Source organism: Poecilia mexicana, unplaced genomic scaffold, assembly GCF_051168715.1.
Source record: "Poecilia mexicana isolate PSO_F unplaced genomic scaffold, ASM5116871v1 scaffold_11, whole genome shotgun sequence".
NCBI classification, from domain to species: Eukaryota; Metazoa; Chordata; class Actinopteri; order Cyprinodontiformes; family Poeciliidae; genus Poecilia; species Poecilia mexicana.
This window is the reverse complement of record NW_028263380.1, coordinates 20,323,458-20,338,370: the sequence shown is the minus strand read 5'-3', so window position 1 is coordinate 20,338,370 and position 14,913 is coordinate 20,323,458. Positions and strand designations below refer to the sequence as shown.

General features: G+C 38.5%; 1 protein-coding gene and 2 long non-coding RNA genes across 3 annotated transcripts; 1 reads left to right on the top strand and 2 right to left on the bottom strand.

Annotated features, from left to right (window-relative positions):
- Window positions 1–4,938: 4,938 nt before the first annotated feature.
- Window positions 4,939–6,468, bottom strand: LOC148156497 (uncharacterized). The gene is made up of 2 exons (XR_015764543.1): window positions 6,120–6,468; window positions 4,939–6,003 (listed from the first exon to the last, which is right to left on the bottom strand). It is a non-coding gene; the product is annotated as an uncharacterized LOC148156497 (long non-coding RNA).
- Window positions 6,469–8,853: 2,385 nt separating this feature from the next.
- On the top strand, window positions 8,854–13,192 carry LOC148156496 (uncharacterized). Its single transcript, XM_088009886.1, has 2 exons — window positions 8,854–9,268; window positions 11,312–13,192. Exons 1-2 carry the CDS (start codon window positions 9,205–9,207, stop codon window positions 12,265–12,267), a joined length of 1,020 nt encoding a protein of 339 aa, XP_087866012.1. The 5' UTR covers window positions 8,854–9,204; the 3' UTR covers window positions 12,268–13,192.
- LOC148156495 (uncharacterized) lies at window positions 11,303–14,714 on the bottom strand. Its single transcript, XR_015764542.1, has 3 exons — window positions 14,583–14,714; window positions 11,565–11,653; window positions 11,303–11,379 (listed from the first exon to the last, which is right to left on the bottom strand). It is a non-coding gene; the product is annotated as an uncharacterized LOC148156495 (long non-coding RNA).
- Window positions 14,715–14,913: the final 199 nt, after the last annotated feature.

The window sequence follows — 14,913 nt, the reverse complement described above, 5'->3', positions numbered from 1 at the left end:
TTGAGCCTAAATACGTTCTATTTCCAAAACAGAAAGGCTACGTAATGTTAGCCAGCTAACAAATTACTATTGCTAGCCTAGCATATCAACTAAAAGCTAGAAAAAACCAAAACACGGACCTTCGTAGTCAAACTGGTATCAATCAGCGAGGAATTTGTCCAGTTTAGATTATGTTGATGAATTAAAAATGTTTGCAAATAGTGATATATCTTCAAATTGTATTTGTGGCAGCTGCTTTAGAGTCCAGAAACAGCGTTAACTACACACACCGGAACTAAAGATACACTGGATCGAGTCAAAACGGATGTTGTCTGACGTCATGTGAAAAGGGTCTATTTGGAAATAACCCTGCTTGAAAACAAAACCGGGAAAATGTTTGGAAGTGAAAACAGGTTAGGATGGATATGCTAACTGAAGCAGGAACACCGCGTCAGTTTAAGCTGCAACAGAAGTAAGTTAACAATCGTGTGTATGTGTGTGCGGGCGTGCTGTCATGTTGACACGGACTTATAATTAAGTCCCAGCTCGTGACGGCTCCTCCGTCAGTTATATTTTATTATTTAGCGCTCCATGTTCCAGCTGGGTTATTACTTGCATCGTACAGAGCTCTCACTTCCGCCTGAGTTGTTGACAAAAGCTAAGTGTTAGCAGCATAACGTCCAGTTTTCAAGTTCGGCCTGGGAGGATTTTATTGATTGATGATGATGTTCAGGTCTTTGTCGTTTATCAGTGAACCAATCAGCATCCTTTAAATGACTGGCGCGATGCCTGGAGTACGGTAGTCTTTCCTCCTCCTGGAGCTGATGCCTGGTGGCGGTTCAAAGCGAACAGCGGGGAAGAGGAAGCGCTGCAGGAGTATTTATACAGGTGAGCGGATAGACTGAACACTGCAGGCGGCTGCGCATTAGATAACGTAAGTGTAGCTTCACGGACAAACCGGAAATTTATTTCATATCATCCCAGTTTCAACAAAAGGTGGCAGAGCTCAAAGTGGCGGCACATAGCTGGTAGACGAGTTTCTGTGTGATGTATGTCACTTTTTTTTTCTTCCAGTTAACTTGTAAATTGAGCTATTATTGTTATGAGTTAATTTTCTTCGGGGGTTTCTCACACACATACAGGTGCTGGTCATAAAATTAGAATATTGTGATAAAGTTCATTATTTTCCATAATGTCATGATAAAAATGAAATTGTCATATATATTTAGATTCATTGCACACCAACTGAAATATTTCAGGTCTTTTATTGTTTTAATTTTGATGATTTTGGCAAACAGCTCATGAAAACCCAAAATCCCTGTCTCAAAAAATTAGAATATTATGAAAAGGTAGGAAGGAAAAAGTGTGGCAGAAAACGCTGCACAACGAGAAGAGGTGACCGGACCCTGAGGAAGATTGTGGAGAAGGGCCGATTCCAGACCTTGGGGGAAGCAGTGGACTGAGTCTGGAGTAGAAACATCCAGAGCCACTGTGCACAGGCGTGTGCAGGAAATGGGCTACAGGTGCCGCATTCCCCAGGTCAAAGGTCAAGCCACTTTTGAACCAGAAACAGCGGCAGAAGCGCCTGACCTGGGCTACAGAGAAGCAGCACTTTGGACCACTGTTGTTCAGTGGTCCAAAGTACTTTTTTCGGATGAAAGCAAACTTTGCATGTCATTCGGAAATCAAAGTGCCAGACTCTGGAGGAAGACTGGGGAGAAGGAAATGCCAAAATGCCAGAAGTCCAGTGTCAAGTACCCACAGTCAGTGATGGTCTGGGTGCCATGTCAGCTGCTGGTGTTGGTCCACTGGGTTTTATCAAGGGCAGGATCAATGCAGCAGCTATCAGAAGATTTTGGAGCACTTCATGCTTCCATCTGCTGAAAAGTTTTATGGAGATGAAAATTTAATTTGGTCTGGAATCGGCCCTTCTCCACAATCTTCCTCAGGGTCCGGTCACCTCTTCTCGTTGTGTAGCGTTTTCTGCCACACTTTTTCCTTCCTACTGACTTCCCACTGAGGTGCCTTGATATAACACTCTGCAAACAGCCGATTCGTTCAGAAATTTCTTTCTGTTTCTCACCCTCTTGCTTGAGGATGTCAGTGATGGCCTTCTGGACAGCAGTCAGGTCAGCAGTCTGACCCATGATTGCGGTTTTGAGTAATGAACCAGGCTGGGAGTTTTTAAAGGCCTCAGGAATCTTTTTCAGGTGTTTAGAGTTACTTTGTTGATTCAGATGATTATTTTTATTGCTCGTTCAGAGAACCTTTTCATAATATTCTAATTTTTTGAGACAGGGATTTTGGGTTTTCATGAGCTGTTTGCCAAAATCATCAAAATTAAAACAATAAAAGACCTGAAATATTTCAGTTGGTGTGCAATGAATCTAAAATATATGACAATTTAATTTTTATCATGACATTATGGAAAATAATGAACTTTATCACAATATTCTAATTTTATGACCAGCACCTGTATTATAGCGTGGCTCTTAAGAGATACGTAATTGTACAAAACACAAAACAGAGTTGGTGGGGAGGTAAAAAATAAATCTTTATTCGTACGTAAGAAAGAATACACACACATATACATATGTATTGTCGAGAAAGTCGAGCTCAGCCCACTTCCCCATGCTGGAGATTTTAGTTTAATAATAACAATAAATAAAGTTATCTTTAAAACTGATTACACAGGTGACATCAAGACCCAACAGTAGAGTCAGACGGTAATAAAATTAATCTGGTTGTGTGTGTTGTTATTGTGTCCTGCTTTAATTCTACTTTTTTCTATTTAATCATAAAAAATCATAGTCAGGCAGAAAGAGAGTTATGCAACAGGAAGAGCAGGTTTCCTGAAGAAAGAGGAAGTTTCCAGCCTGCAGTGATTAAAAATAGTTCAGACTGCTCATTTTGAGCATTAAAGGTTTAAGGAGTAAAATCTAAACATTTTGAGTAATTGGATAAAACCCAGAGTAAAATATTTGAATTAATAATGATAACTTATTATTAAACCAATAATTAATATTGGTTTAACCAGTGGTTGGTGTTGGTTTGATTATAAGAATATTTACACTTACTCTTATACTTATGGAAGTACTTAAAGGGGAAAGAAGTATCTGTAACATGGTGTCAAATAATTAGAATAATGAATTATTCTTGGTTTCTTTTCAGAAATGTCTGTAATAACACATTATGATTATAAGAGTAACTAATAAGTAATGGTTATTATAATACTATAAGTGAATGCTAAACCAGAGAAACTAAAAGGTTATGAATGTGATTTTGACATTGAACTTGAAATGGTGTAAAGTGTGTAACTGTAACTAAAGGTCACTGATGTTGTGTTGGAGGTAGATGGTAGGTGAAAGGTCAGGGGGAAAGAGGAACTGATAGGAGAGCGGAGGTGACCAAGCCCTTATTGCTAAAACTTTAACTTTCATAAGAACAGGTTAGACACAAGAGGACTGTTGAGCAACTTGGGACATTAGCACAGAATCAGGACATAATGTCTCCAAGACGGTGATGGATATGAGATCATCGGTCCAAGCAGTCAGCCAATGAGACAAAGCTAGCTAATGCCAATGCCCCAAAAAGGGTGGGGATATCCTATATAAGGTGAATGCAAAAGAGGAGTCTTTGGTTGGATCCTTCAGGCAGCTTCGAGCCAAGATCGAGATGGACAAAGAACTCTGCAGTTAAAGAAGAGCCGGAGCCACAGAGCCAAAGACTGTTCTGCACATGGGGACCAACCCGTTAGCCCCGCAACATGTGGCTTCAAATTGCATTTCTCTCATCAGCTGGGTTCGGGACCCCAAAGAAAAAGACCAAGGCAAAGATGAAGATAAAGACAAAGATAAAGAACAAAGGCATAGAGGAAGAACTGGTGTGTTCCTTCCATGAGACCAGCTCGTCTACATCTGGAAGGACCAGAAAGATCGTGAGACGAAGAGAAAGGAGCTACAGAGCTGCAAGACAAGAAGGAGAGGACCGCTACGCGCATGAGGAAGTCACCCTGAGGCCCGAGATCTGCCGCTCTGACTCAGTACTCTTCCTGTACTGGGAGCCTCCTGCTGCTGCAACACCTTCTTCATCATCAGGCCAGTTCTGGGGTTCAAAATGCCAAACTCCGTTCATCTCTCTCAAAGTTTTCTTTTCTTAGTTCACAGTGTCAGCATTAGGGAAAGATAGGCCAGATTATTGATTTTACTTATTTGATTGTTTCTGATTTAAGCTGTACTGACCCTTGCAAAATTGCCTTACTAGTAAAATAATTAGCATTAAGAAAATCTAAAAGATGTTGTGGACATTCAGTTAATGAGTCACCTTAAAGTTCTTTGATGGTTGTAAAATAGCTATGAAGTTTGATTCTGGGAGGAGAAAGTGGAAAATGTTTTATAGGTTGCTTTTAGCCAAAACTAAAACAACACCCTTGGGACTCGCCCGAGTCACTAAAACCTACCTGGTTCAGTAACAAGTGCAAGTTGTAATAAAGGGAAAGAGCGACCGTTAACAGGTGTGCTCTGTGAAACTAGCTGATTCCGGGCTGCTCTATCTGGCTAGTTCACAGGGTGAAAAAGGGTGGGACATCTGGATGGAGGTCGTTAGAAACCAGGCTAGTCTTTCTCGCGCCCAGCTTAAACAGAATGTCCTCTATATTTTCATCTGTAGTAATACTCTGGAGTTAGAGGCTTCTCGGACCCGTTAGACGGAGAGCTGGAGAGCAACATCTTCCTCCTCTCAGAAGGGGAAGTAGAGAGAGAAGGGGGGGGGGGGGTTGCGCAACAACAAACAGTATATGTAGATTGTTGCGATTGTAATTCATGCTCGGTAGACAAGTAGCCTCTGGTGGATTATCAACATTGTTGGCTCACAACAGGCTGACGACGTCCATCAATAAACCTGCTGCTGTCATGATGTGTTGAGGAGAGCGGTGAGAGAGACGCCGGGAATCCCAGGTAGTCATGATGATATGAGGTAATTTAATGATAAACCAGGAGGAACAACAGAAAATCACTGGCAGCACAGGAACAGACACAGACGTGAGACGAGGGTGAGACACGACGAGGATCCGACAAGGAACACTGACAACAGGTGGGACTAAATACACTGGGAGGGTGATCACAGGAACGACACACAGCTGGGATCAATCAAGACAACACAGAGACTCAGGGGAAAACAGGACTAGACAGACAGAAACTCGAACTCAAAACACAGAACCTCACAGCTGCAACCTACATCTTATGTCTTTGGCCAACAATTTTTATTTTTGTCTTGTGATTTTGTCCCTCGCGCTGCATCAGGAAACAAAGTGCCGATTCTTCATGTTGTTAGTTTTGTCGTCATCGCCGTATTTGTCCACCGGAGTGGGAAAGAGAGTTTGTGGCGAAGTGTGAAATGAAAACGGGCCATCTCCCCATGAGTCTCTTCACAGGTGTCGAACGACACATTTGTGCAATCATAACCGCATCACCCAGGTCGCTCAGTCCGACGCCATCCAGATTCACCTCGACTACACCAACTGAAGCCACGTGAAACGCTAGAGCAGACGGCCGGGGTTGGAAATATAACAACTGCTGCGTTCTGTATAGACTGCAAACGTGAAATTGAGGCTTTATCCAGGCAGGTAAAAAGGGCATTTCAGTACTCTAGACGAGATGATACAACAGCATGAATGATTTTCTCTAGGTCAACTCTGGAGACCCTTGGTCTGAGTTTAGAAATGTTTCTTAAGAACTGTTTTAATTTCTTAATAAATTAAAAATATTTTTTAATATCTTTTCATTTGAGAATTCTCCAATTGTCAGTTGGATTTGTCGACTGATCTGTCTTCTCTGTCTGCGCTCTTGAATTTTTAGGTGTGGGTTTTTTCCTTTTCATTTCTGTCGTAAACGAACAATTTCTCCCATTTACTTAAGTAAAGTTGACAATTGCTCTTTTCCTCCATTTTCTTCTCCAGATTCTCTGCAGTGTAACATTTATAACCAGAAGAGGAGATCCACTCTGGACCAGGAGGAGTTAGAACCTCTGCAGGTGAAACAAAAACAGGAAGAACCAGAACATCAGCAGATAAAAGTGGAAGAGAAAGAAGTTTACTGCAGTCAGGATGAAGAACAGATTGAGTTAAAACAGCAGACTGATACCTTCATGGTGGTTCCTGTTGATGAACAAACATCCCAAACTGAATCAGAACCAAACAGGAACCAAGTCATCTTCCAGGAAGCTGCTGAAGCTGAGAACCACAATCAGAAAAGAAGAAAACCTTTCTCATCATGTGTGACCTGTGGAAAAAGTTTTAGTTGAAAACAGCATTTAACTGATCACATGATGATGCACACAGATGAAAAGCTGTTTTTATGTGTGACCTGTGGAAAAAGTTGTCATCGCAAAGTTGGTTTAACTCAGCACATGAGGACTCACACTGGAGAAAAGCCGTTTTCATGCATGACTTGTGGAAAAAGTTTTAATCAGAAAGTTAATTTAACTCGACACATGAGGATTCACACAGATGAAAAGCCGTTTTCATGCATGACCTGTGGAAAAAGTTTTCATCAAAAACTTGGTTTAAGTCTGCACATGAGGATTCATACAGGTGAAAAGCCGTAGAAGTGTTTACCAGGTGTGTCCCATGTTGAGTTTCACAATAAAATTGATTTGGTTAAAAACTAGAACAGGGCTGAAATGATTCCTCGAGTTATTCAAGTACCTTGATTATTAAAATTCCTCAAGGAAAATTGAAGAATTTTCCTTGAGGAATTTTTCCTTGAGGAATTTTCCTCAAGGAAGGCAGCTTCACTTTGAGGCAGCTTCACTTTGAGGCAGTGAAGCTGCCTCAAAGCTTCACTAAGTTATATTATTTAAGGCACCATGTTCCGGCCGGGTTTTTACTTGCGTTGTGCGAAGCTCTCACTTCCACCTGAGTTGTTGACTAAAGCTAAGTGTTGGGTGGTGGGGGGAAGTGATGACAATTCTAAGGACCTTTGACCACAAAGCCACAGGACCTCACAAAATAATATATATTTTTTCCATATATAAAAAAAATCAGGGCCCAAATCAGTAAAAATTAAATGTTACCCCTTCCAGACCAAAAAGCACACATCCATATTGAAACTGAACTCCCCCCGTATCTGCGTTAAATGGTTCATTCCTGCTTAGCGCACTTGACGCGAAGCTGTTTTCAGCAGCAGTCAGTAGGCAGCGCCCCTGCCTAGGATTTCTGTCGGCTAATGTGTGTCTCAGGTTTTGAAAATTGGCCGACAATCAGCCGACAAGATCGTGTAGCGTGAGCTGGGCATTACACTGAGGAAATGAGGAAGGGAGGGTCAGTGGAGAGCACCGGAGCTGAGCCTTTTTTCTTTCAGTGTCATCAACAGAAAGAGAAAAAGGCAGGAAGAAACAATAAAGCCGATAATTAAAATGAGGTCAGGAGTTTTAATTTATTGTGCGGTTAATTGATTTATTGATTATCGCAACAGGCCTACTGACTATTTTATGCATGAACAGAGTCTGACCGGACATGGACTCCCTTCCAGAACATTCTCACAAGATTGGACTTGAGGAATTGATTTGTATTATTCTGTAAGGTAGAGTGGGTGGGGTGGATGTTTACTTTAATACATTTATAATCAAAAATACAATGTGTGAACTCTTACATTAATTGTGCATTTTCAAAATGATCTATAAATAAAATCTTTGATAGGTTTGTCTTTCAAGCAAAATGAGATTGTAAGTGATGCTGTTTTACATTTCAAATTACATTAATCAGTCTAACTCTACCTATGTAAAATCTTTATGAGTAAATAAAAATAGTTTTACTTGTAATATTCACTATGAACTAATTTTCATGAATTGATTTTTCTTGATTGTTGAAAGTATGGTTGATTAATGTCTTCAATAATTTCTTTTGTCTTAGTTGTATTTTTCACTTTTCTGCTGCAGCTGTCTTCTATTATAGATTACCATGTATTTCATGTTGGAACTATTTTAATCTCTATACATAGATATATGTTTGCTGTCTGAGAAAGTAGAACATTTGCCTTTAAACAATTTGCAAATCTGGTTATACAGCAAAAACTCTTAGCTAAACTGAATAATTTAAAATCAGTACTAACATCCCCACTTAAAAATATAAATACTGCATAGTCATACTTGCAAAGCTAAAGTATAACATCTCAGTATATTATATTGAATAATTTTAGGATTAAAGGGAGAAATGAGATTTAATCCATCTAGTGCAGTAATAAGAGTGTATAAGCTAACATTAAATAAATATAAGTGTGACAATCTCTTAGATTATGTTCTCATCTTAACTTGTCTTTGAGTTATGTTGTGTTATGTGTTTATGTTTTTTATTTACTTTGAAAGGCACAGCTGCAAGTTCTTTATCCTGTTACTTTCTGTTAAATATGATGTTCGTGCATGTTGTACTGCAGTTGTCCACTGGGGGGCAATGAGAGCGAGTTCTTTTGTGTAGGCAGCACTGTTCCAAAGAAGAAGTTGAACCTGAACGTTAGCAATTAAGTGAAGACAGCTATCTGACGAAAAGTGTGGTTCATTGTGAACACTGAAGAAGAAAACTCAACACAATCGATGGTAAAAAAAAAATACACAATTAGATTTTGCTTGTTGCCAAAAACGCCGCCTGGGACTTACTCCCAGCCCCAGGCAAATGAAAATGGGCACAGGTAATACACACTGTTTCAGCGTTATAATTTATTAAAATAAAAACAATGAAATAATTAAGTGTACAAACCGGTGCTGATCGGCTCTCAATAAGGATATATGAATACTATGGGAAAGGTTGTTATCTGGTGTAGTGAATAAACTATGAAACATGTTGCGGGATGTAGAAGATACGAGTCAGAGGACGATATTAGCAATGGATATACGGAAAACTGGAATACTATTGTATTTGTTTCATTCAGATAAAGTGGAAGAAAAGATTTTACGTTTTTCAAAGAGAACTGAGAAATCTTTAGATGTGATGTTCGTATGATCCACAAGGTGGCGGTAAATCAATGACATGAATGCCGACATCATACAATCCCGAAGAAGAGGAGAATGACGAAGAAGACAAAGAGGACAGCACGTGGTCTGTTGTGTTGAATATTCGAGTTTCTCAAAAAATATCTACAGTCCAGCTTGAACCAGTTTATGAACAAGTGATTAACTGCCGCTGAAGAAACTTTCACAGAGTTTAAAGAAATAACAGTCAAGTCGGAGGAAGAGATGGATGATCAGCGCAGACTGCTTGATTTCTCCCGGATTCCTCAGATAATCTTACATCGAATAGGTAGGAAACACCAGCGTGTGGATGCAGGTTAAGGTCTAAATGTATGAAGCTTTCTGTATGAGGATTATTCTAGTAACTGCTCCTTTCCCGTGTAAATATTTTGCTTATAGCAAAATGAACGCAGAAATCACAACTGTGGAAACAGCTTATTTGTGACGAGAGAAAATGGAGCCAGTGACCTCCGTTGTGTTTTTTATGGCTCTTTCTTCTTTATAACTACAGAGACTTACATTTGAAAACGAAAATATACAGCGGAGCCGATGTTCGCCTTCTAGCCCGACAACCACCCTAAACATAAAGTCAGGGCTACAATGCGATGCTTTGAAACAAAACAAGTTCGTGTGTTAGAATGGCCCAGTCAAAGTTCACATCGTCAGTTAGTTCACAGTTGTATCCCAATTTTTGTTGGTATTTCATATAAAATTCCACTTAAATATATTTTTGCATGTTGTTGTGATGTGACGATGTTGAAAAGTTCAAGGGGCATTTTTACTTTTGTGTAAAAACAATGCAGCGCAAAGTTAGTCAAATAAGCAGAGGAAAATAATGGTGACTTTTGAGCTGTATGCCAAAATCACCAGTATTAAAACAATAAAAGACCAGAAATATTTCAGTTGGTGTGCAATGAATCTAAAATATATGACAGTTTAATTTTTATCATTACATTATGGAAAATAATTAACTTTATCACAATATGCACATTTTTTGAGAAGGATCTGTATAAAAATCTGATTAAGATTAGAGCCTAAATTCGTTTTATTTCCAAAACAGAAAGGCTACATAATGTTAGCCAGCTAACAAATTACTATTGCTATCCTAGCAAATCAACCAACAGCTAGAAAAAAACAAAACACATATGGAGTTAGATTTGTTTCACAATTATTCAATCAAAAAAAAAATCTTGTCAAACAAAAAAAGTTGTATTTAATCCAAAAAAAAAATCTTTAAAACTTCTTAATCATAAAAATAATTTTTTACGAAACAAAAAATTTTTAAAGAATTTTTTTTTTTTTAATTGAAGTCACTATGTTTTGTTTAAAACTTTTTTTTGGTTGAGTCAAATTTTTTTGTTTGAAGCTCCTGTTTTTTGTTTGAACTCGTCTTGCTTATACAACTTTATTTGCTTTGGGGAAGCTTATATTAACATTCTGGGCGGGGCTTAAGGATTAGAGATGTAAGACGTGTTCCGATTGGTTAGCGCTGACTAAAGCGGATGACTCCCTAAGATCTCAGAACTCTGTCCCGAACTGCAGGGCTTTGGTGACGGGAGACAGAATGTGAATGGTAAGTAATCTTCACAAAACTACACCGTTAAGCAGCTTCTAAAGTGTCCACCCTGTTTCAAAGAAAAAATCTTACACAACTTATGACGACAGTCACATATTTTGTCTGCTGAGAGTATTTAAGTATCTGCAAAATATACAAGGCTTTATTACTGATGGAGAACCTTGCCAATTCAAGGGTTCATGTAGGGAGTGCGCGTTCAGAGACTATATTGATTTTTGATCTGGGACATGTTGATGGTCCAGAATGATCATCCTGGATCTCAGAGCAGAAGGTGAACCAGGTGGTACCGGTGCAGCTGAAGCTGCTGACGGTTCAGTCAGTCATCTTTCAGTTGAGCCATGCAAATGAATTCACCTTTATGAAGAGAAAGTGTCTCCATTCTGTAAATGTCCAACTTATATGAGGAAAAGTGCCTAATGTGAATTTCTGGCAAACTTGGATGTAGAAATGAAAGATGAGCAGCCATTTGCATGCGCATGTTTTTATACAAGTCAAATTTTTATGCGCTACTTTTCTTTTCTCCATATGCCAGTTTTTATTGTGAAAGCTGCACATGAGGAGACCCCTGGCCATAAGAGAAGTCTCCAAAGGTCAACTGGATATGTGAACTGATCTCTTTCCACACTCTTGAATTTTCAGGCGTTTTTTTTTTTGTTTTGTTTTTTTGTTTTTTTTGGTGATTTCTCTCTTAAATGATGAAAGTTTTTCATTTACTTCAATGAAGTCAATTCCTCTTTTTTCTGTTTTCTTCTCCAGATTCTCTGCAGTGTAATGTTTGTAACCAGGAGAGGAGATCCACTCTGGACCAGGAGGAGTTAGAACCTCTGCAGGTGAAACAAGAACAGGAAGAACCAGAAGATCAACAGATAAAACAAGAGCAGGAGGATCTAGAACATCAGCAGATAAAAGAAGAACAGGAGGATCTACATCACCAGATAAAAGTGGAAGAGAAAGAAGTTTACTTCAGTCAGGGTGAAGAACATATTGAGTTAAAACAGGAGACTGATACCTATATTGTGGTTCTTGTTGATGAACAAACATCCCAAACTGAATCAGAACCAAACAGGAACCAAGTCATCTTCCAGGAAGCTGCTGAAGCTGAGAACCAAAATCAGAAAAGAAGAAAACCTTTCTCATGTGCCATCTGTGAAAAACGTTTTGTTTTCAGATCTGCTTTTGAGGCTCACATGAAAACTCATATGGGTGGAAAGCCGTTTTCATGTGTGACCTGTGGTAAATGTTTTCGTCAAAAACGGGTTTTAACTAGTCACATGAGGTGTCACACAGATGAAAAGCCTTTTATGTGTGTGATCTGTGAAAAGCAATTTGCTTTCAAATCTGCTTTCAACTTTCACATGAGAACTCATACGGGTGAAAAGCCATTTTCATGTGTGAATTGTGGAAAAAGATTTGCTTTCAAATCTGCTTTCAATGTCCATGTGAGAACTCACTCAGGAGAAAAGCCTTTTTCATGTGTCACCTGTGGGAAAAGTTTTGGTCGAAAGCAATATTTAACTGAGCACATGATGATTCACTCAGGGGAAAAACCATTTTCATGTGTGAACTGTGGAAAGCGTTTTGCTTTCAAAACTGCTTTTGAGGCTCATATGAGAACTCACACAGGGGGAAAGCCATTTTCATGTGTAACCTGTGGGAAATGTTTCAGTCAAAAACGTGTTTTACTTAATCATATTGTAATTCACACAATATGAGGCCTTTTTGGTGTCTGACTTGCGGAAAAGGTTTCGGTGAAAAATGTCATTTAACTGTTCACATGAGAAATCACTCGGGTAATTAATTAATTTAGAGCACAAAAAGATCTAAAATATAAATTGTAATGAAGAAGCCTAATTTGACAGTTTATTCCTGACCATAACATAGTCCTCAACTTATTGAGTAAAATTATTTCAAACCAGGATTTCAGTGGTTTGACTGCTTTAGCTATAGTGAGAGCAAAGGCTCTTCTCATGCTTAAAATCCAGATTTTTTTTCCACAACATAACATAAAGTTGAGTTTAAAACAGGAAGGATGAAGGGGCTGATGAAGACGATGCTTAAAATAATTCATAAACATAAACTGTTTTCTGATTGAAGTTTTCTTCAGTACTACCTGATGCAGATGGATATCGCATTTCCTTAATGAATAAAATTCCCAAAATGCTTAATGGAGGAAAGATAAGTATTTATAATCGGATAAGGTTTTTTTTTTTTTTTTACAATCAAAAACAGAACATACTAAAATGGGTCGGTGTTCTCAAATCTGTAAAATATCTGATAGGTTTGTCTTTTAAGCAAAATATGGAAATTGACGCTTTCATTTGTTTCAAATTATATTAATCAGTCTAACTACCTATTTAATAATAAATCCATTCGTACTTTACAGTAAATGCAAAATTCACTGCACTACCTTTTATGAATTGATTGTATAAAGTATGTGTGATTGTCTTCAATAATTTGATGTTTCAATTGTAACAATATTTTGGTCTTTCCTGCTAAGCGGTCTTCTGTGAAAGATTGTCTTTTTTATATTAAAATGGCTTATGTGTATTTAGATAGATATAAAAGTTATGCTAATGTCTTAGGAGCTAATTAAATGTAATGTTTCATTTGGGAATAAAGGTTTAGAGTTTTTTTTTAGCATGTTTGTCGCCTTATATTTCAGCCCAGTAGATGATGGCAGTAGACCTGTTGCCACTGTGGTTCATGTAACCGATGGTCTTGTGCTAAATTCTGTTTCCCTGCGTCTGGAGCGAGCATTGCAGCCAGAGAGGCGGATCTGACCATTTTCACGGCGCTTCTGATCGATTTCTCAGTAAAATAGAACTCATATAATCATGTAAAGGTTGTAACATTCGTTTTAATCAGCAGCTGCTGTTTTTAAAAGAAGCAATAACAAAATCGTAAAACAAATTAATAAACGAGGTCTTATGTGGAAATCTTCTTACACTCTTTTCTGTTATTCTAAACGCCAAGATAATTTTTCCAACTTTTGTCACTTACGATTGACTAATAAAGGACAGTCAAAACCTTTCATTTTTCAGCACAACCTGGCACCTGCTCACAGTGCCAAGACCACTGGTAAATGGTTTACTGACATGGTATTACTGTGCTCAATTGGCCTGCCAACTTTCCTGACCATAACCCCACAGAGAATCTGTGGGATATTGTGAAGAGAAAGTTGAAAGACCCAACACTCTGGATGATCTTAAGGCTGCTATTGAAGCATCCTGGGCCTCAATAACACCTCAGCAGTGCCACAGGCTGATTGCCTCCATGCCACGCTGCATTGAAGCAGTCATTTCTGCTAAATTATTCCCAACCAAGTATCAAGTGCAAAACTGAACATATTTATTTGAAGGTTGACTTTTTTGGCATTAAACACTTTCCTATTGGTCGGATGAAATATGCCAATTTTTTTAGAGGAATTTTGGGTTTTCATGAGCGGTTGGTGTGCAATGAATCTAAAATATATGACAGTTTAATTTTTATCATTACATTATGGAAAATAATGAACTTTATCACAATATGCTAATTTTTTGAGAAGGACCTGTAATTTTTCATTCCTGATATAAGAGGATGGAAACTGGCTGAAAGCAGGGCACCAGACTTCCTGAAAAGAAGAGACTGTAGACTTTCTGGTAAATCTTGTTCTAATGTAAAATATGACAGATTACTGGATTAAAAGGAAATTTCTAGTATACTACATGTTATCACACAACAATTTTTGATCATTTTAAAACAGTTACTCTTTATTTGCCAAAGTTATGAGGGGGCTCTGTCGCTGCGATTCTCGGTATAACACCTGCACGCCCTCTTTAAAAACACAGCCTGATGGCACCCTCTGGTGGACAAACGGTGGAAACTGAAAAGGAAAACAAACTTACCTCACCAAATAGTACCCCACACACACAAACTCAAAGACCTTCGCATAAATGTTTAGCCGTTGAACTGGAGCGTTCAAGCTAATTTTGTATTGACAGCTTTACAAATCTTTTACATTACATTACAAAGACATGGTAAGACAAACCTTTATCTTGGCTTTTTTCTGTTATTCCTCTTTCTTTTCTCCCTCCCTGAAGCATAAGTCCGTTTTTGAGACGTTGTTTTTCTAACGGAGCTTTGGACCTTTGGACTCTCACTGCTCGTTGCACGGCAGCTCGTTACCGGCGAAGCATGCGGTACCTACCGCTGCCACCAGGGGGCCCCCAAGAGCAGTTATTTTTTTTCTTTTTATGCATAAAATGATTTCTACACACACTATCAAATATATATTATAGGAAAAACAAATCTGGTTATAGTGAGATTGCGTCTTTTTGATATTGTAATTACATAGAAATTATTACTAAAGAAAAAAATTT